General features: G+C 40.0%; 1 protein-coding gene across 2 annotated transcripts in view; it reads left to right on the top strand.

The window, feature by feature from the left end:
- The window catches only part of IDS (iduronate 2-sulfatase), a 36,546-nt gene extending 27,054 nt beyond the window's left edge, over positions 1–9,492 (top strand). Inside the window, exons 6-9 of one of the 2 annotated variants that reach the window (XM_068249586.1) lie at positions 108–278; positions 2,506–2,632; positions 2,716–2,886; positions 8,957–9,492. In XM_068249586.1, coding sequence (XP_068105687.1) covers positions 108–278; positions 2,506–2,632; positions 2,716–2,886; positions 8,957–9,420 — 933 coding nt within the window. In that variant the 3' untranslated portion in view covers positions 9,421–9,492. Of the gene's footprint in view, positions 1–107; positions 279–2,505; positions 2,633–2,715; positions 2,887–8,953 lie in introns of both variants that reach the window. The other variant, XM_068249585.1, reaches the window with a different exon arrangement.
- The last annotated feature ends 10,887 nt before the right edge of the window (positions 9,493–20,379 follow it).

The raw sequence follows: 20,379 nt of genomic DNA, 5'->3' as shown, positions 1-20,379 counted from the left end.
GATGGATGTCAGTTCCATGAACCGTAAACACCATCACCAATTGGACAAGCATGAGGCCATCATTTGCATGTTTTACAGTACTTTTTTTTTTATATTTTCTCCCACAGGAATTCCTGAAACTCTACCCTATTGAAAATGTTTCCTTGGCACCCGATCCTAACATTCCCAGACACCTTCCTCTTGTTGCTTACAATCCCTGGATGGACATCCGTAAGCGGGAGGATGTTCAGGCATTAAACATTAGCTTTCCATATGGACCCATTCCACAACATTTCCAGGTATTTGCAATTAGGTGCCTCAATGTTATGGGGAAAATCAAACTGATCTAATATATTTCATTAGGCCTAATCCTTGTGCATTAAGGATAGTGGCAAGAACATCTATGGCTCTTGTAAAGTATCAATAGCCTCATTTGTGGCTTAAGCATTTTTATAGACCATAGTCATGAAAACGGCAAAAACATAATATCCAAATACGACAAAAGTCCAAACTTGGGGCTTTATCTGGAGCTGACACAAATTTGCTAGTCAGCTAAGCATCACATGTATTGTTGAACAAAATTATTCAAGTCCATACAGAGTGAGGAATAACATTCAAGTTTCACGTGCAGGGGTCCAAATATTGGTCTCACGCGTGTTTCACGTGAACCACCACCTCCTCAGAGGCACATTAAATAATATACTGTATTTATAGTCAATTCCAGATGTTCAAGTATCTTAGAATATCTGTGATGCCAGCGAGAAAATTGCTTCACACTTGGTGCATTCCTCTTCAATAGTGAAGTGCGAATGTTTGCCCCTGAGGAAGCAGCAGTTCACCACGAAACATGCATCAGGCCATTATTTGGAACTCTGCAAGTGAAACGTGCATGTTATTCCTCAATCTCTATGGACTTGAAATATTTTGTACAATAATAAACGTGATGCTTATATGACTAGCAAATTTGTGTTGGCTCCAAGTTTTAAACCCCAAGTTTGGACTTTTGGTGTATTTGGCTATTGGAGGAGAAAATTTCATATTTGGATATAAAAAAAATGAAAAGATAAAGCAAATATAATTTTTCAGCTGCTGACAGTCTTCTTTTTCCTGTGTAATGTATGAAGCCGCTAACCATATAGGGAAAGGGGGGAAATAAGGAAGTGATCCCCTGAGCTATTATACTGCATACTAACTGATACATATATTTGCCATTTCTCTTGACTACACTTCAGATACAGAGCTTATAGAATGTGTCCTCTAGTGCTGTATTTTGATTACAGAGAATGACATTTCTTATTTTCCATAGACTTTCTGTTCTTGTCTGCTGCTGGCTTATATCCAGAGAGTGCTGTGCTGTCTCGTACTGACAGAAGAATGCTGTTATTCCAGTGACGTGCTGGCAGCACAGATCTGAACAGCTCAAAGTAGTAAAACACTGAATATTACTGAATATTACATTTTGACACCACTTCTAACCTCTCCACAGGTTCCTAACATAATCCTAAGCCCTTCAATATTTCTAAACCCTCTAATATTCACATTATGCAAATAATAAAGGCACATATCTGCAGAAAGTACACTTTTCACTGGTACTTCATTGCTGTGGTTTGGGCAGTCTGTGTTCCAAATCCCCTAACCAGTAGAGCAGCCTTTTCACTGACAAAAACAGGCACCAAAGCCTTGCAAGTTTTGTCCCACTGCTGTACACAGTCCATTGCGCAGCCCAGTTGTAATGCCTCAGCACATGGAGCGCCATTTGAGCTGGGTTCTGGCGCATTGCTCCACCCCATTGCAGAAAATGGCCTTGCCCTTTTATATTTCTGATAAAGAAAAGGCCAAGGACTTTTCCTGCAAGGGGGCAGAGCTACACACTAAAACCCGGCTGATATGGGGGCTCTGGTGCATTTCTACTAAATGTATGCACATACCTAATGAATGCAGCATAGTAACTACAGCAGCTCTAAAGGTGGCCACACACCATACAATTTTTTTAAATATCTGTTCAATTTAAGAATTGCAATCAATTTTTCTGACTGATTGTAACATTTCAAAAATATGATCAATGTACCACACACCTATGTTAAATTTTTTCCTCAATTATGATAAAAATGATTTCAATTATGATAAAAATGATTGGAAACTCAGAGAAAATTGCATGGGTGTGTATAGTAATAAATTAACAATCCAACACACACCATACAATCTTTAGTAGAAATTGAAGAGAAATATCTGGCATTCCGGATCGATTTAAATTGAAAAAAACGGGAAATCAGATCGGATTTTTCAGTCGAATGAAAAAAAAGCTTTCGATTTTTTTCGAGAGATACGATCGTTTTTATCGAATTACTGTAAAATCGGATCATTTTATTGTATCGTGTGTGGCCACCATAAGGCATGACATTATTTGTGCTTATTCTTTTCCTTGTCTAAAGCAAAATTGTCCTATGTGCCATTTCTTCCTTTTGGTGATTGCCAATTCAGTTGTATTTTAGTTTCCTAAAATGTTGTTGTTCTTTTTACTTGCAGCGCCTGATCCGTCAGAGCTACTTTGCCTCTGTTTCATATCTGGACAGTCAGGTTGGACAGCTGTTGAGTGCAGTGGAAAATCTTGGATTGTTCAAAGACACCATCATTGTGTTTATCTCTGATCATGGTATTTGAGAATGGATAGATGTTTCTTTCTTTTTAGATCGCTCACTGTTTTGGAATTGATTTGAAAAACTGTGATACTTTTAGGTTGGTCGTTAGGTGAACATGGTGACTGGGCAAAGTACAGCAATTTTGACGTAGCTACCCGTGTCCCTATGATGTTTTATGTACCGGAGGTTACTAACAGAGGCCAACTACAACCTGGAATCTTTACGTACATTGATCCTTTCAGTGCTGAATCAAACAGAAAAGTTACAGGTAAGGCAATATCCTTACTTATCCTTACTTTCTTATTTAATACTTCTAATAACTATATTTACATATTGTTATATATGTTTTATAGTAATGCTTTCATGACTACTAGTGAACTGCTAGATTGTTTTTCGTTTGATGTACAGTTATTATTGTTGAAAAGAAACTAAACTGGTTTTGGTCAGTTTCTTTTTAGATAGAATTATGGTGTGTGTGTGTGTGCGCACAATTTTTATTTTAAATAAATATTTGGCATTTAGTGTAGCCCAGCTAGTCAGTTAGCAAAACAAGCATGATTGTCAGGTGTTTCTGTTCTGACTGAAATCCGTTGTGTCATTGCTGAATTCAAATGTCCTCCGAAATCTTTAATTCATTACAATTCATCTGTGATTGCTTGTTTTAGAAGGACAGTGATCGAACGTGTGTACAGATCTTGAAGGGGCACTATGCCAAAAAAATTGTAAAATTTAAAATATTGCAAACAGACAAATAAGAAGTAAGTTTTTTCCCAGAGTAAATGAGCCATAAATGACTTTTCTCCTATGTCACTTACAGTAGGTAGTAGAAATCTGACAGAAGCGACAGGTTTTGGACTAGTCCATCTCTTCACAGGGGATTCTCAGCAAGGCTTTTATTCTTTATAAAGATATTCCCTTAAGGATTTAAAGAGGAACTCCAGTGAAAATAATGTAGTAAAAAAAGTGCTTAATTTTTTACCATAATTATGTATAAATGATTTAGTCAGTGTTTGCTCATTGTAAAATCTTTCCTCTTCCAGATTATCATTCTGACATTTATTACATGGTGACATTGTTACTGTGGGCAGGTTATTTAGCTGTTTCTAGCTGTTCTGTCTGTTACAGACAGCTAATAACAGCTATTTCCTGTCTCTGAACATTGTTACATTGTGGCAGTTTGCCAGCAGTACCGCGGTATTCAGAGCCTCTTGTGAGAGGGGTTTCAGCACAAAATCAGTCACACAGCGCCCCCTGATGGTCTGTTTGTGAAAATCATTGTATTTCTTATGTAAAATGGGGTATCAGCTACTGATTGAGATAAAGTTCAATTCTTGGTTGGAGTTTCTCTTTAAACAATGATGCTGGACAGCTTCCCTGCTCGCTACACAGTTTTTTGGCAGTTGGACAGAGCAACCGCCATTCACTAAGTGCTTTTGAAAATAAATAAATCCCTGAGAATCCCCTTCTGTCAGATTTCTACTACCTACTGTATGTAACAGCAACATAGGAGAAAAGTAATTTATAGCTCATTTTACTCTGGAAAAAACGTACTTCTTTTTTGGATATGTTTGCACATATTTTAAATTTTACAATTTTTTGCCATAGTGCCCCTTTAAAATAAATGTGATAGATGAGAGGTAGAGGGAGGTGTTCTCTTCCTGTATGGCCTTTATTCAATTCCGTTTTTTCATCTAAGTTTTTTTTCATGTGATGTTTTCACACAATCGTTAGAATAATTTTCACAGTACTTTTCACCTACTTTTTGGTACGTTTTCAATTGCAAAATGCTGAAAAGTTATTTAAACAGAAGAGGAAAAATTATCTCCTAGGAGAAAATTTAGGAGAAAAAGAGAAGTGAATAAGAGCCAGGCTGCTTTCAAGCTTCCACAACGGGCTTTAACAACCTCTGAAGGCTGCACTTTGTAAATATGAAACCTTTACAGCTAACAAAAAAAAATAAACCTGAAAACAATACAAATATACAGTATTTTACCATCAGTGCAGCAATTAGTTGTTCATCTGTATATAAAGGGGGTTGTTTATTCAATGAAGATCAAATGGTGTTTTCTGGTGACCAAAGACAGGTTTTCACCAGAACTTGGCACAAAATAAAAACAAGGAACACCAAGAGCCCCAATAGTGTAATATGTACTGGTAAATGGTTACTAGATAGAGTAAATATTAATACTCACAAACCAGGGTTACTATTAGGCAACCACTGTAAAAGCAGGTGGGGAGATTTTCCTGACCCCACTCAGGAATAAGAAGTCGCTCTCTGTAGATGAGCAAAAGGGGGTTCAACCCTCCACCCAGGGTGGACTCGATATTATGCAGGAGAACAGACGCGCCAAAAGGATAAAAGGAAGCTTAAATGAGCTTAAAAAAAACAAATTCTTGGTAAATAGAGGAGGTAGTGATGGACTTACCTCCTCCAAGTAGACCGACAACGACTGCAGTAAAGACAGCCAATATATTTTATTTATGAACGCTTTATGAACTATTTATTTATGAACTATTTATGAACAACTGAGCAATAGCATATGTGATCAGTAGAAGAGCCAGCCTGGCTCTTCTACTGACCACATATGCTGTTGCTCCGTTGTTATTGCCTAATGAAGCATGATCAAACCTGCGAAACGTGTTGCATATTTGGCGTTCATAAATAAAATATATTGACTGTCTTTACTACAGTCGTTGTCGGTCTACTTGGAGGAGGTAAGTCCACCACTACTTCCTCTATTTACCAAGAATTTATTTTTTTTAAGCTCATTTAGCTTCCTTTTATCCTTTTGGCGCCTCTGTTCTCCTGCATAAAACTTGGCACAAAATCACCATCAACTAATTTTTCTCAGATGGATTGCTTATTTTAGAAGAACTTTTAAAAAACCTTGGTTTCTTGTAAATATAGAGCCTATAGTTCTACACTATAGGCTCTATATCTACAAGAAACCAAGGTTTTCAACATGTTTGGATCTGAGTGCATGATAGCTTAAATGTCACTGAAGTTCTTGGACTGCTTTCACTTAGGTATGAAAAAGTAGAATATCCACCTGGCTGGTGAGGATACAGCTGCCTGTAGGGGTCAGTTAAATATGCTATCGAATCATCCCAATGTTGCAAAAATAGTACCAGTAAAGAGATCTATGTAGTATTAATTAACAAAATATTAGCAATCAAGGGCAAGCATGTTGGTTTTGAGCAGGCATGCTGCGGATGGAATTATAATGTATTTACTTAGTCATTTAAGTTTACAAAGAAAACACAGCTGCATCATAGTAGTTAGCACCTTCCCCCCCCCCCCTGCAAAACTAGAGTACCAGATTAAATTCCTGGACACAATGGCTCTTATTCAATTCACTTTTAACCCTATGTTTTCTCCTAGGTAGCGATGGGCAAACATCGCAAACAAATATTTGCAAACTATTAAATCTTTTCCGCTTAAGTTTTTGAACTGAACATGACATTAAAAAATACATAAGTGGTTACCTTAGGGACTCAACTTTTTAATATGTATGTCATGAGGGTGTATTACTGTTATTTTTGCACATAAGGGCTTGTAATTAGTGATATAGTGTAAACGGACAAAACTGAAAACATACACCTTTATTTCCAATTAAAATATTGCTGCCATACATTGTACTAGGGACATTATTTAAATGTTGTAATAGCTCAGACAAATGGGCAAATAAAATGTGTGGGTTTTATCTATAGTAGCATGTCAGGGCTGAAAACTGAGAAATCATGAATTGTTTCCATTTTTTTATCTTATTATTCCCATTAAAATGCATATAGAAAATAATTCTTAGCAAAAATTACTACCTAAAGAAAGCCTAATTGGTGGCAAAAAAAACAAGATACAGATCATTTTGGTGGGATAAGTAGTAATAAAGTTATTAGCAAATGAAAGGGAAGAGCACTGAAATATCAAAATTGCTCTGGTCTGTGGGGAAACACCACCTGTAGTGGTCAAGTGGTTAATAAACAAATATAAACCTAAAAAAGAAAAGAGAAAAACTCTGCACACTTAGAAAACTGAGGGCCAGTTCACACATCTGGCTGCCAGTGGGTTTTTTCTGTGTTCTCAAATGCTTTTCTGCCTTTGACTAGAATAGGATTTGGCATAGGTTCCAAGCATTTTGTCATGTGCAATGCCCCTAGGGGAATGAACGCAGCCATTGCTAATTGAACGGTAATAGCATTATGGTGAACCCTGGCATTCATTAAGGTGAACCCTGGCATTCGCAGGGCGCAATGTATCCAGGCAGTAAATGACATGTACAACTGCCGGAGGTTACCCCTCTGAACCAGGCCTAATTTAAAGTGGAACATAACCCTGCATTTCAACTTTGCTCTAAAACATTATTTACAGCATATTATATGCAACCAGCATTTTTTTTTGTTACTAGACCAGCATTGGAAGGGTTACACACAGAGCTTTAAAGTTCCGTGGAGAGAAATGCAGACGCATCCGAAGTTTAGATAGATGCATTTAAGTAAACACAATGTAACAAGTGTGGAATGTGACTCACTCTGACTGTGCAGGAGCTCCCAGACACAGAGAGAGAGTGAGTCACATTCCTCATTTGTTACATTGTGTTTACTTAAATGTATCTATCTAAACTTCGGATGCATCTGCATTTCTCTCCACGGAACTTTAAAGCTCTGTGTGTAACCCTTCCAATGCTGGTGTAGTAAAAAAAAAAAAAAAAAAAAAATGCTGGTTGCATATAATCTGCTGTAAACAGTGGCAGCACCAGTAATTTTTTTTTTTAGGTTGTGCTATGCAGGTGCTGGACCAATTTCCGGGGTAGGTGACTTCGCGCGCCGCGGCAAAAAATGGGTGTGGCTACAACTGAAAATGGACGTGGTCATGACCGGATGAGGGCGGGGCTAACTGTAATTTAAAGTGAACCCAGGGTGAGAGTGATATGGAGGCTGCCATATTTATTTCCTTTTAAACAATTCTAGTTGCCTGGCAGCCCTGCTGATCTATTTGGCTGCAGTAGTGAACTGAATTACACCAGAAACAAGCATGCAGCTAATCTTGTCAGTTCTGACAATATTGTCAGAAACCCCTGACCTGCTGCATGCTTGTTCAGGGTCTATGGTTGAAAGAATTAGAGGCAGAGGACCAACACGGCAGCCAGGCAGCTGGTATTGCTTAAAAGGAGATAAATATGGCAGCCTCAATATTATTCTCACCTCGGGTTCCCTTTAAAAGTGCAACGCAAAGACAGAGAGCCCAAGTTTTGGTGACCCTTTCCCCAGAAAATTCACATAATTGTGCAGGTTTTCTCAAGAAAATACACGTAATGTGAGCAGATTTGAATAAAAAACACGTTCAATAACCCCAATATGCACAATCGTTATCAGATATGACCCCAATATGCACAATCGTTATCAGATATGACCCCAATATGCACAATCGTTATCAGATATGACCCCAATATGCACAATCGTTATCAGATATGACCCCAATATGCACAATCGTTATCAAATCTGACCCCAATATGCACAATCGTTATCAGATATGACCCCAATATGCACAATCGTTATCAGATATGACCCCAATATGCACAATCGTTATCAAATCTGACCCCAATATGCACAATCGTTATCAAATCTGACCCCAATATGCACAATCCTCAGCAGATCTGACCCCAATATGCACAATCCTCAGCAGATCTGACCCCAATATGCACAATCCTCAGCAGATCTGACCCCAATATGCACAATCCTCAGCAGATCTGACCACAATCAGCAGCACCACCTGAAAAAGAAAAGAAAAACCAATTTACTCACCTACAGTCAGAAGACCTCCTTGTGGCGCGCAGCTCCCACAATCCTCTTCCTTCACGTGACTTCCTGCCTGCAGCCTGCATTACCCGGTGAGCAGGGCTACGGGAAAATGGCCGCCCGAAGCCCTGCACTGCAGACTCCAAGTCTGCAGAGCAGGGCTTCGGGCGGCCATCTTACCGTAGCCCTGCTCTGCTGCTTCGGGCTGCCGCTGTGAACTGACTCGGTGTCTCTTAGACGCCTGAAGTCAGTTCACGCCAGGGGGTGCTTTGGGGGTGCTTGGACAATTCTAGGGGATGCTCGAGCACCCCCCTGGCGCCGCCCATGGCTGTAAATAATGTTTTAGAGCAAAGTTGAAATGCAGGGTTATATTCCGCTTTAAGTCAGCCACACATTTGACTGTATTGATTGACAGGCTTTATCAACATTGTCCATATTTTACTTAACTGCTTTACGGTTGTGTTGGTGTACATTTCTTTTTTTTTTTCTTTGGGAGCAATTATATTTAATTTTCCATTAACATATTTCTATTTTTTTAGCAGGAAACATCAAGGAGGATCCTGTGGAATTACTGTCACTATTTGCAACCATTGCTGATCTTGCACATCTTCCTCTTCTACCAAAGTGCCCAGTATCTTCATTCGATATTGACCTTTGCAGTGAAGGGTACAGTCTTTTGTCATATGTAATGCCTGGATATACAAAAGAGAATGGTGAAACTGTTGCTTACAGCTCTTATCCCAGACCAGCTGACACGCCTCAGTGGAATTCAGACCTACCTGATCTTAAAGACATAAGAATCATGGGGTATTCCATGAGAACTAGTGACTACAGATTTACCACTTGGGTTGGATATAACCCAAGTACATTTGAAGCCAATTTTACAGACATTCATGCACAAGAGTTATACTTTGTCAGTACAGATCCTAATCAAGACAACAATTTGTTTAACCGTTCCATTCATGCCCATCTGACCAGTAAACTTTTCAGAAATCTGAACGTTTAATTTTTACCTGTGAAAATGTTCATTCAAGACTTGTCAAATGTATTTTTTTAATAAAATTACTTTTGTATTAAAGTGGTATGAAAATCGGTATTTCCTCTTTGCTCTAAAAGATTATTTACAGCATAAAATTTACTACTACTACTACAAAAAAAAAGAGTTGTAGCAGTACAGCATTCAAACAGTAAACACATCACTTTGTTCTTCAGTGAAAAGTTTCTTGCTCCAGTGGGCAGCTTCTGGCCACATCCACATCCGAAGAGGTGATAACATTATCTTTTGTTTACATTCCTTTGTCAGCTACAATTAGTATATAGCCAGCAGTGTGCTGAAACTAATCTGGACACATTGGGAATGATTCACAAAGCTTTTTCACCTGTTTCCCTCTGTCTTCACCTTATCTATGTTAGATTTTTAAACTCCTAAAAAGCAAAAATTCAATATAATTAAGGTAAGAAAAATAATATTGAAATGAAGTGAATCAGGAACAACTTACTTTGAGTGATTATTTTGCTTGTAAATGTGATAAAGGGTTATTTTTGTCACTTAGGTTATAAATAAGACATTTATGAGACGCTTTGTGAATAGAGCCCATTGCAGAACCAGAAAGACCCGAGAAGTGATCACTGGATACATCATAATATATAAATGCAGCAGCTATGCAATAAAATGCATTGGCAGCTGTCAGCGCAGATAAACTGTATTGTGGGAATTTGTAGACAGACAATACAGTATTACTTGTGTACAAAAGCAAATATAGTAACTGTATGTGTAATAAAAAGTAGGATAACACATACTGAATGTTTTGTCAGAGTTTAATCCCACTTTTATGCACCTGTGTGTGTAGCTGTAAATAAACACACCACTGTTTGAAGGAAAAGCCACTGGACTGGTTTCTTTACCTGAAAAGGTTGCTCACTCCAAGGAGCCTAGCCCCCGCTATGTATTCCCCCTCTCACAGTATGTAATGTAAATGAAAAATAACAATTTTAGGTTATGTTGCAAAAGGATTTATCAAGTGCTCCACACAAATATAGATTAGCAGCCAGAGGTAAATTTAAATCCAGAAACGGAACTGTAGAAACTGTAGATGCAATCCTCAGCGCTGCTGTGTCACCCCAATCCTGCTGCTACAGCCTGCAGTCACCCAGTGCTCAAGGGTATACGGTGTCCACCACCAAAGGACAAACCATAGGCCACGCTTAGTAGAATCTTTTGCCCCAGGGGGTTACACGTTAATTACACAATTTACATATATTAAAAACAAAATAACTTACATTGGTGGGTCCAAGCAAACTGGACCCAAACTGCATAAACTCGCTTATAAGGTTTTATCACATATAGATGGTTGCTTAGAGATAGCCCGTCTCCCCTTCCCTACCAGGTTTCGACTCTATGCCGTCATCAGTGGAACCCCTGATGGTCCCAAAACCAAGACAAGGTAACTTACTTGTGTTTTTACTTAGAGTACATTTGGTAAAAAGAACAGAGCCTGTCATTACAGGCTCTGTCTTAATAATAATGTTGTATCGGGGGGGGGGGGGCAAAGCTCTTCAGAAACCTCTTCATGCATTGCTGCGGCCCCCTCCCAGCTCACAAGCCATAAATTAGGCATCGGCTGCCGAGCTGGGCGCGAGCCACAGCAATGCAGATGGGGTTGGCCAGAGCCGTGTTGGTGATTTTGAAACAAAAAATAACTCTAAATTTTACCTAAGTTTAAAAGTTATTAAATAATTATTTTTATGAGCTTATACAGCCTCCTAGAAAAGATCCCATACACATTCCTGATGTGTGTCATTGATGGTGGACTGTAATGTGATCAGTAGTACAGTATGATGATACTGTATCCAAATGACTGGTGATAATTTCTAGTTTTGGTCCATTGGGCAGCAGGATGAGTAGAACTTCCACTGTCATGCTAACACAGGATGTGTAGCCCTACAATTATTTTATACAAATCTGCATAAAAGTGAAATGCATAACAGTTGAGCAAAGGTACAACAATGTCTTCATTACATTTTACCTGTAGGTACAGGTAAAATGTAATCCGAAACAGTCTGTATGCAGTTGGATTATTATGGCTCTGTACAAATTAACAAGCTGACACATCATTGCATTCCAGCGGTTCTGGAGGTGTGTTTAGCTTTTAAGGGCAACAATGGTTAATTTGCATATATTCAGCAGTGATGCACTGGGAGACATCTCAAGCTCACTCCAACCGGAATTATTGCAAATTCTTTCTGTTTTAAGAAAGCAAGCTTTTGTTTAACATTTTACCTATATGTGGGCACAACAAATGCTTTGTTTTACATTTTATTCAGTATACTTCAACTCTAAGCCCTCTTTTCCATTGGAGAGTCTGATTTATAACATATGTTTATTAGGTTTACTTTACATGAACCATCTTGTCATTCTTTCTGTGTTTTCATATGTTCTCACCCACATTAATGTACAAAAAAGCTGATCTCCATAGTTCATTATTTCATTATTTTAATTTGGCCTAGCCCCTTCATTTTAGAGGGAAGCCATATTATATATGTTTATATTCCCAAAACTACATATTACTCCTTGCGGCACCTCCTCCCTCTCAGTGATATCTAGCCCGGTGCCCAAAGTCTTGGGTGGGTGGTTGTATCTGTTAGCTCTTTGAACCCTTACATGCTTCTTTTTTTTTTTCCCTTCTGGCACGCGACCGGCTCAATCGAAGACTTAAGAACCGGAGTGAGGACAGGTTTTCCTCACTGGCTGATTCACTGAGGCTACCTGTCTATCTTTGTGAGTACCCTGTACATTGTTGTTGTCTATTGACTCACACCCTTGACATACTACGCTATTAGGGGCTCCTGGTGTCCCTGTCTCTTTTATTGTCTCCTCTGGAAGGTCCTTGGACTCCACTGGTCACCACCCATATTATTATTCTTATTATTTATTGTATTTATAAAGCGCCAACATATTACGCAGCGCTGGACAATAAATATATACAATGATACAAGGATGACAGACATAAGGTTATACAACATAGAACAAAGTTAAACATGCAAATTGTTCAAAATACATGATCGTGTGATATGGGCTGGTTAGGTAGGCCCAGTAATACAAGTACAGGCTGTCATAGGACAGGAGCACACAATCCTGTAGATTACACTAGGGAGTGGAGGACCCTGCCAGAGGCTTACAATCTAAAGTAATATCCCATAATATCAATATGCATGCACTAAGTCCTAGTAATACAAAACTACTATCAAAACAGGTGTAACCACCATCAAAAAGGAACCATTAATTCTGTAAACTGCAAGACAATGCCAAAGGATTGTGGTTAGTCCAAAACACAAAAGCAAATCTACTTTTTGAATGGCTGAGGTGAAGCAAAATTAAAATGTATTCCAGCCTGCTTTAAGTCCGGACTTAAATTCAATAGAGTTGCAGTAGCCTGATCTGAAATTAAGATCATACATGGAAGTCTACTGATGTGTGTCAGTATTAGCACACTTCTACAAAGAATGGGCTGATATTCCTATGGTAAATGTTGATTTTACTGATGTGAAAGGTAAAGCTGATATTATTTGTGTGAAAGGGGTAATTGTCCACTTTGGTAACAGAGGTGCTGGGAAATGTAATTCTTTATATTTGAGTAAAATTGAACAAAGAAATGGAAAACAAACTGTGATGCATTTACAGAGGTTACCTTTGCATATTTCCTTTACGTTTGAATGGTTTCTAACTATGAAATGAGAAGGGGAACATTCTATTTTGCATAACAATCATAGAAAACAAGACTTTTTTTTTTAAAGCCCTAGGTTTTTCAATAAATTGCAGTTACAATTACAGTTTCAGTGTTTCAGAACTTAACCACTTGAGGGCAGCAACTTCCTGCTAATTTCTGCGCTTTTCTTGGATGTTTCAGAAGAGCGTGTGGAGTTGAAAACTCATTTCTGAAAGCTGAAACTAATATCTTATATTTGAATTGAGGCTTCCCCCAACCTTGCTGAAAAATATGAAAAGAGAACTGGAAGGGAAGGAAAGAGGCGCTCTGTGTCAATCAATCTAGGGCTTGCTTTTGTTTTGTAACCTGCACTAGAGAAATGAGAGATATATCTGAGATGGTTGGTATATATCTTGTAACTTTATATGCAGCCTGTGTTATCAGCAGGGACAAACTGACAAGTCTGCTTCCCAAAATATTTCCAGAAACATGTTTTGCTACTGAGGAAATATGCAGTGATACAGTGGCCTGACAGGTCCATTTCTCTCACAAAAAAAGTCTACTGAATGACTCTGCACCAAAGTATTAATAATGGTGAAGCATCCAAAACAGTGGACTTTTCGATTTCAAGATTTTTTTTGCTGACCCTGTCTTTGGGTACCAAGGGTAAAATACTCACCTTTCTGATCTTCGGTACATGAAGAAGAATTTCTACTGCTTTAAACAGCAATTATGATTTTATTTTATTTGTTTGCCTTTGGGTGCAGCATTCTACACAGCTGTGAAGTAGGCTAGGTTCACAGTGGGCATTATGTTCCCTGTAAAAGCTGGAGCACCCCCACATATCACTAGGCAGAAGTGTATTACACCCTTTACCTTGTTCCCTACACCCATTCCGCCATGCTATATTCTCCGTTGTGAACTTGTGAATAGAGAAGAAAAAGAGGCACTGTTGTTGCAAAAAAGAGGTACATTTTAATCCACGGTGTAAAGACACATCTGGGTGTACAGTGGGGGTGAGGGGGGCCCCCTCACCCCCACAGTGCCTCTTTTTCTGCTCTATTCCCAAGTTCACAACGGAGAATATAGCATGGCGGAATGGGTGTAGGGAACAAGGTAAAGGGTGTAATTCACTTCTGCCTAGTGATATGTGGGGGTGCTCCAGCTTTTACAGGGAACATAATGCCCACTCACTGCATTGACTGTCTCTGAGCAGCACGTTGAAGCATGGAGTACGCAATCCGGTGAACCCAGCATCCTGTCACCCACATCTAGTGCCAGTCTCTTTCTTTTCAATATTGGCTATATTTTCCATGCTATCCATATATAATATTATCCAATGTTCTGTATTATGATTGTACACTATGAACTCCATTTGAGGGATAATGTTATGATACTGTATATGTTCATTTATGCTTATCTGCATGATAAAACCTTTTTTGAAACTAAAAGCAGGAAATGGAAGGCACATTGCATCATGTACAGGGAAGCATATAGTCAAAAGTATGCTTCACTGTCACTGTTAACGTACACATAGGGCTCTATTCACTAAAGCGTGATAACTGCTATCACAGCAGTTATCACACGATCTGCCGAGCGCAAAGGTTTGCTTGCGCACAGCGTTACTTTGTGTGATAAGCGAAGGTTTGCGCGCGATCACATGCACGTTTCACAGAACCGTGCACTTGATCGCGCACAAACCTTCGCTAATCACGCAAAGTAACACTGTGCGCGAGCAAACCTTTGCGCTCGGCAGATCGTGTGATAACTGCTGTAATAGCTGTTATCACGCTTTAGCGACTCAAGCCGATTATGCGGTAACACTGCATGCAGTATGTTGGGATGCCGCATGCCATTATAGTGCACTGACCACACTGTGAATGTCGCATAGGTGGTGCATTGCAGTGTGACGCACCACTGTGGACATATCCTTATAGTTCAGAATTACAGGAGAAAGGCACGGAACTGAGAGACGTGGAAGGAACCTCTTTATGGTTGCACTCCTTTGCTTGTAGGAATTATGTAAGCATAAGTGTTTACTGCATATTGACCAACTAGCTCTCGGGTTCCCCAGTAGAAGCACTGCTAGAAACAGCAGTAAGGGCTTGTTCACATCTAGGCCCTATCTGCATTTTTTTAAGCGCAGGTGATTTTCGAAATCGCCCACAAAACGCTTGTGCAAGGAATCTCTGTGAGAAGGTTCATATCAGCGCGTTTCGTCCCTGTACCATTTTTGGGGCGATTTTGCTCCAATGGAAGATATAGGAGGAGCGCTAAAAGCTCACAAAATCGATTTGTGCAGCAATTGCGTTCACGATTTTAAAAAGAAATACATTGGCCTCAATTCACTAAGCTTTATCAAACACTTTATCGAACGTTTAATTTACCTCATGGGTAAAATCTCATTTTGAATTCACTAAGATGTTATAGATTTATTGAACGTTTTATCAATAAAACATTCGATAAGTAAATAACACCTTAGTGAATTCAAAATAAGATTTTACCCATGAGGTAAATTATCAAACATTTGATGAAGTGTTTGATAAAGCTTAGTGAATTGAGGCCACTGTATCATTTTCCGAGTTAAAGAGTTCACTTCCTGACTTGCGTCAGGGAGTGAATTACAAAATCACTCTGCAAAAGCGCTTTAGAAAAGCGCTTTTTTAAAAAAACAGCACGCAGGCAAGCGTCAGGAGGCGTTAAAAAAATTGCGCACAAAATCGCCAAATGCTTGCGATCTTGTTCACACTGGGGAGTTGCATACCCTGTAATAAAAGGATCACAGCACAACAGAGGAGAAAAGTCGCATTGTACGTTATATTCACCCTGCAACAGTGGTGTAACTACAAATTATGGGGCCCCCCAGCAAAACGCTGATAGGGCCTCTGATGTTCACACCCATTCCCTTGCCTACCCCTGGTGACCATCACTCTAGAGGCCCATCTTACAAGGGTCATAAAATGAGTGTGGGCATCATACTCCTCTCATCCATAACAAGTGCAGCCACAAAATCACCTGATCTTGAGGAAGGACCCCTTTATTGGAGGAAGGAAAGGTTAGTAATTGGGGCCTCTCACAGCATTTGGCCCCCTTGCAGTTGAAAGGGGCTGCTCCCCTGTAGTTATGTCCCTGCCTGCAACACAAATGATGAAGCATACAGTTCATGAAAAGTATGCTTCACTGCAATTTTAACCCCCTTGCCGGTCCAATTCCTGTGGCAAAATCCAGGGCTCGCTACATGATAGCCGCTAAGCAGTGGCATCCGCCCACCCACTCCGATCGCCTCCGGCGATCAGAGTAAGCAGGAAATCCCGTTCAGAACGGGATTTCCTGCTGGGCTTCCCCGGCCGCCATGGCGACGGGGCGGGATGACGTCATGGACGTCAGAGGGAATCCCGATCCACCGCTCAGCGCTGCCTGGCACTGATTGGCCAGGCTGCGCATGGGTCTGTGGCGGGGGGGGGGGGGCGGCTCGGTGCGGCGGCGATCGCGTACCACACGCAGCTAGCAAAGTGCTAGCTGCATGTAGGAAACATTTTTTTGAAAATCGGCCCAAAACGGGGCCTGAGAAATCCTACGAAGGTTACCCCGAGCTGAGCTCGGGATAACTGGCAAGGAGGTTAAGCGTGCACATTATCCGGTACTACATAGCATGCCTCGTGTTATGCCCAATGGATACAGCTGCAGTGCACTACTAATGCGCCAATGTGAACGTTCCATCGTTCCATTACAATACAATTGCAACATGTCTGATATGGCATTATATTGGCTGATTCAGTGCAAAATACTCTTTTATTTACATTGTAGAAGCTGTCCTTCCTGGTTGTGTAAATGCAGTGTAAACCTGAGACAACCCCCCTCCCCATTGTTCATCACATTTGCACCCGTACAGGGGCGTAACAATAGACCCTGCAAGGGATGCGGCTGCAGGGGGCCCCAGAAGCCACAGGGGGCCCCATTCTGATAGACTGACAACCATGGGCAAGGAGAGAAGAAGCTTTCTGCTCTCTGCACAATTGTTCTAATGACTGCATCTGCTCAGCCACTGATAAGGAATCATACAAAGTTTGCAGACAAAGGTTTGTAGACAGTCCCTATTCAGTGTGCATCAGGCTCTTGTGTACAACGCCCAGCCCCCTTGGTGGGAGGGGGCCCCATGCAAAGTTTCGCAGGGGGGCCCAGTGATTTCTAGTTATGCCCCTGCACCCGTATATGTGAAATCATAAAATATACAGGGATATTTGCCAACATAGAGGTCCTCTGTCTGTATGCAAAACAGTCTGCACCTTTCATTCCCACATCTATGACTAGTACGTATAATCTAGTAAGATGATGCCTTTGATTAAGTGGTGTGATATACACAGGCTGCTAATTGTGTGATCACACAGGCAAGTTGTGAGTTCAGAAGAACCTTTTTTCAAATTCTCAGCTGTTAGACTTTCTCAGAAACACTTGATATAAATGATAACCATTTTGTAGAATTATTCTTTTATTTTTTTTTATGAATACCTCTTTTATCTTTAGACAGAAAGAAAGATGTGATGTGCTCCATAAGGACCCATCATCGCATATTGAGGGTAGGTTATTCATGCCTTGGCAAACAGAATCAAGGTCAGCGATAGTGGAGACGGATAATCCCGTTGATTGAATTTGATGGTATAATCACTTCCTTCCTGTGTTGCTCCTTGCTCTCATCTTCTCTGCCTTCAAGAAAATGAATTCTCTTTTTATTGCAGCGTGCATTATTGAGTATAAATGCTGTTACATAAATTTGCAAGTTCTCATCTTGTTAAAGGCTCTCAATGGTAAATTGTTTGTTATGAATGAACAGACTTATAATACTTGTCCCAAAATGGTGAGACAAGCTTAGCACAAATGTAAAGCTGGAGAGTGGAGGAGTAGCATGTGTAAGCTGTCAGCTGAAAAACAAATCTTTGTGGGTTTTTTATAGAATAAGTTGATGTATGAACATAAGTGTAAACACATTCGACACTTATCTCTATAAAGGTAGGAGGATAGTAGCTTATTGGGGTCACTTCTGCTATTCTCTGGGGACTGATTAAAGAAGTCCCCCGCCCACCCCCAACTCTTATCAGCAATTTGATGAGTTAAAGGGAAACAGTCTGCTCAACACTGCTATACAGAGGTTATTATGGGAGTGGTAGGTCATTACCCCATATATCTTTTAACGGGTCAGAGGTTTGTGATCATAACTTCAATTTTCCTTTGAAAATCTTGTCATGAAAAATGACAGCACTGTAGGCAATAGAGTACAACAAATCTGGCTCCAGCCAGTGAAGTCCAAAAACACAGTCCGCTTTATTCCATCCTCAACCACACTGACAGAAAAGGCATGAAGTAGGCAGAAAGGCATGAAAGAGGAGAACTGCACGGAAACAATTTTCACAATAAAAGTGCGTAGAAGTCTGCAAAGTACATATACACACTCTGGTAAATGCTATTGTTAGGATGTACAATGTATTTGATAAATTCACAAGACACAACATTTATTTTAGGATCTTAACCTTTTGAATTGTTGTTTTGTAGATATTTCTGTATTTTGGGCATCCTTCAATTGGTAACTGAATTATGCCGAACACTGCACTTCAGCACCCAAGCTAGTGGACAGGGTCAAGGGGAGGTCACTCACACAGCGCTCCGCATGACTTCAGTGCTTCATTCTTCCGGGTTAGAAAGAGGAAGCACGGAGTGAACGATCTTCCCATGCCCCTTCCACTAGCCTGGGTGCTGAAGTGTGATGTTCAGTATAATTCAGGCATCTAAATGTAGGATCCCGAATTTGAACACCAACAGTATTGGCTTTATAAAAAAAAAATGTGCATGAATAATAAGGATTGAAAATTCTTAGGAGCGTCAACTTGCATGCATACTCCCAATAAAACGTGTTTTTTTTTCAAGAATGTGTTGATATTCATCAGATGAATGTCACTGATCCACTCCTAAATGGTGGTGGCAGATACTGCCATGGATACAGAGCATCCCTGGAGCAATACATCGGATCTACATAATATGGATATTGCATCTCTTCTTCTAGGCCTGCTGTAGTGGCTCTGGCACTGACACAGGAGACCAGGGTTTGAATCTTGGCACTTCCTGTCCAGTAAGCCCGCCTCTATTCAGTAGGAGACCTTGGGCAAGAATCCCTAACACTGCTACTGCCTACTGAGTTTGCCCTTGTAGCTGCAGCTCTGGCACTTTGAGTACGTCGGGGGAAAAGCCTAATATAAACGTTCAGTGTCTTGTCTGTGTCTTGTCTTGTATTGTGAACCAAGCTCTTCTAGGCCATTGTAATACAACCTGATAAGTACAATATCAAAATGTAATGGCATTCTTTGCAACGCAATACAGGGCCTCTTTCATTTATTTATTTATTGAATGTGAAGTATGATGTTCATCTGAGCAATTTAAAATAAAGTTGTTCTTCGGCTGTATTAAGCTAATTGAATCTTTATGAAATAAAGTGCCTTATTTGTTTCAGTTTGATTGTGCTTAAATCAGATTTGAGAACTCCAGCTGAGATCCTTCAAAGATTTAATCCATCTCCTCTTTTAACATCATAATTAGAAGTCTTGTTATTCTTATTTTAATTAGGTGAATCAAGTGCATTAATGTTCTGCTTGGATGTGATGCAGAATGGCCTACTTCACCGAAGACATGCAAGACATGTAAAATATTGGCTAGAGTATATAAAGAATACAATAACTCTTTCTGTCTTACAGATTAGAAATGTTGATATTTACTCACGTGGACTTATTGTAAACAAATCTAAACATTGTTTGAAACCTTGAGATAATCAATGATGTATTAAAGTCTACCATTTATTATTACTATCACCACTTGTTAGTGGCATTATGGGGGCAACAAATGAGCCCAAATGTTTCCATAATGGAGCAACAATTCTATTTTGGAAGCGAAAGCCCACTAGCGCATTTGTGTCCTCTTTTCAGCGTCTGTGTGAAGTGTCGCTGAAAAGCAGACACAGATACGTTAGTGGGCTAGGGCCCTTAAAAACTGTTTTAAAAGGAGAGGCAGGGTTGGTCTTACCTCTCCAGTAAGATTGAAAATTGGAATCAGTGGTGTAGTATTGGGGGATGTAGAGGTTACAATCGCACCGGGTGACCTTGGACTAGAGGGACCCACTAGGGGCCCTCCCTCAACCGCAGTCTTAGCCCTTCAATGGTGCCTATCATGCAGTGGATATCATTGGCAGGATTTGTGGCACCATATGAACTGCTATG

This window comes from Hyperolius riggenbachi, chromosome 8 (genome assembly GCF_040937935.1).
Source record: "Hyperolius riggenbachi isolate aHypRig1 chromosome 8, aHypRig1.pri, whole genome shotgun sequence".
Taxonomy (NCBI): domain Eukaryota; kingdom Metazoa; phylum Chordata; class Amphibia; order Anura; family Hyperoliidae; genus Hyperolius; species Hyperolius riggenbachi.
The sequence above is the reverse complement of the archived record's forward strand: the minus strand, read 5'-3'. Positions and strand labels throughout refer to the sequence as shown.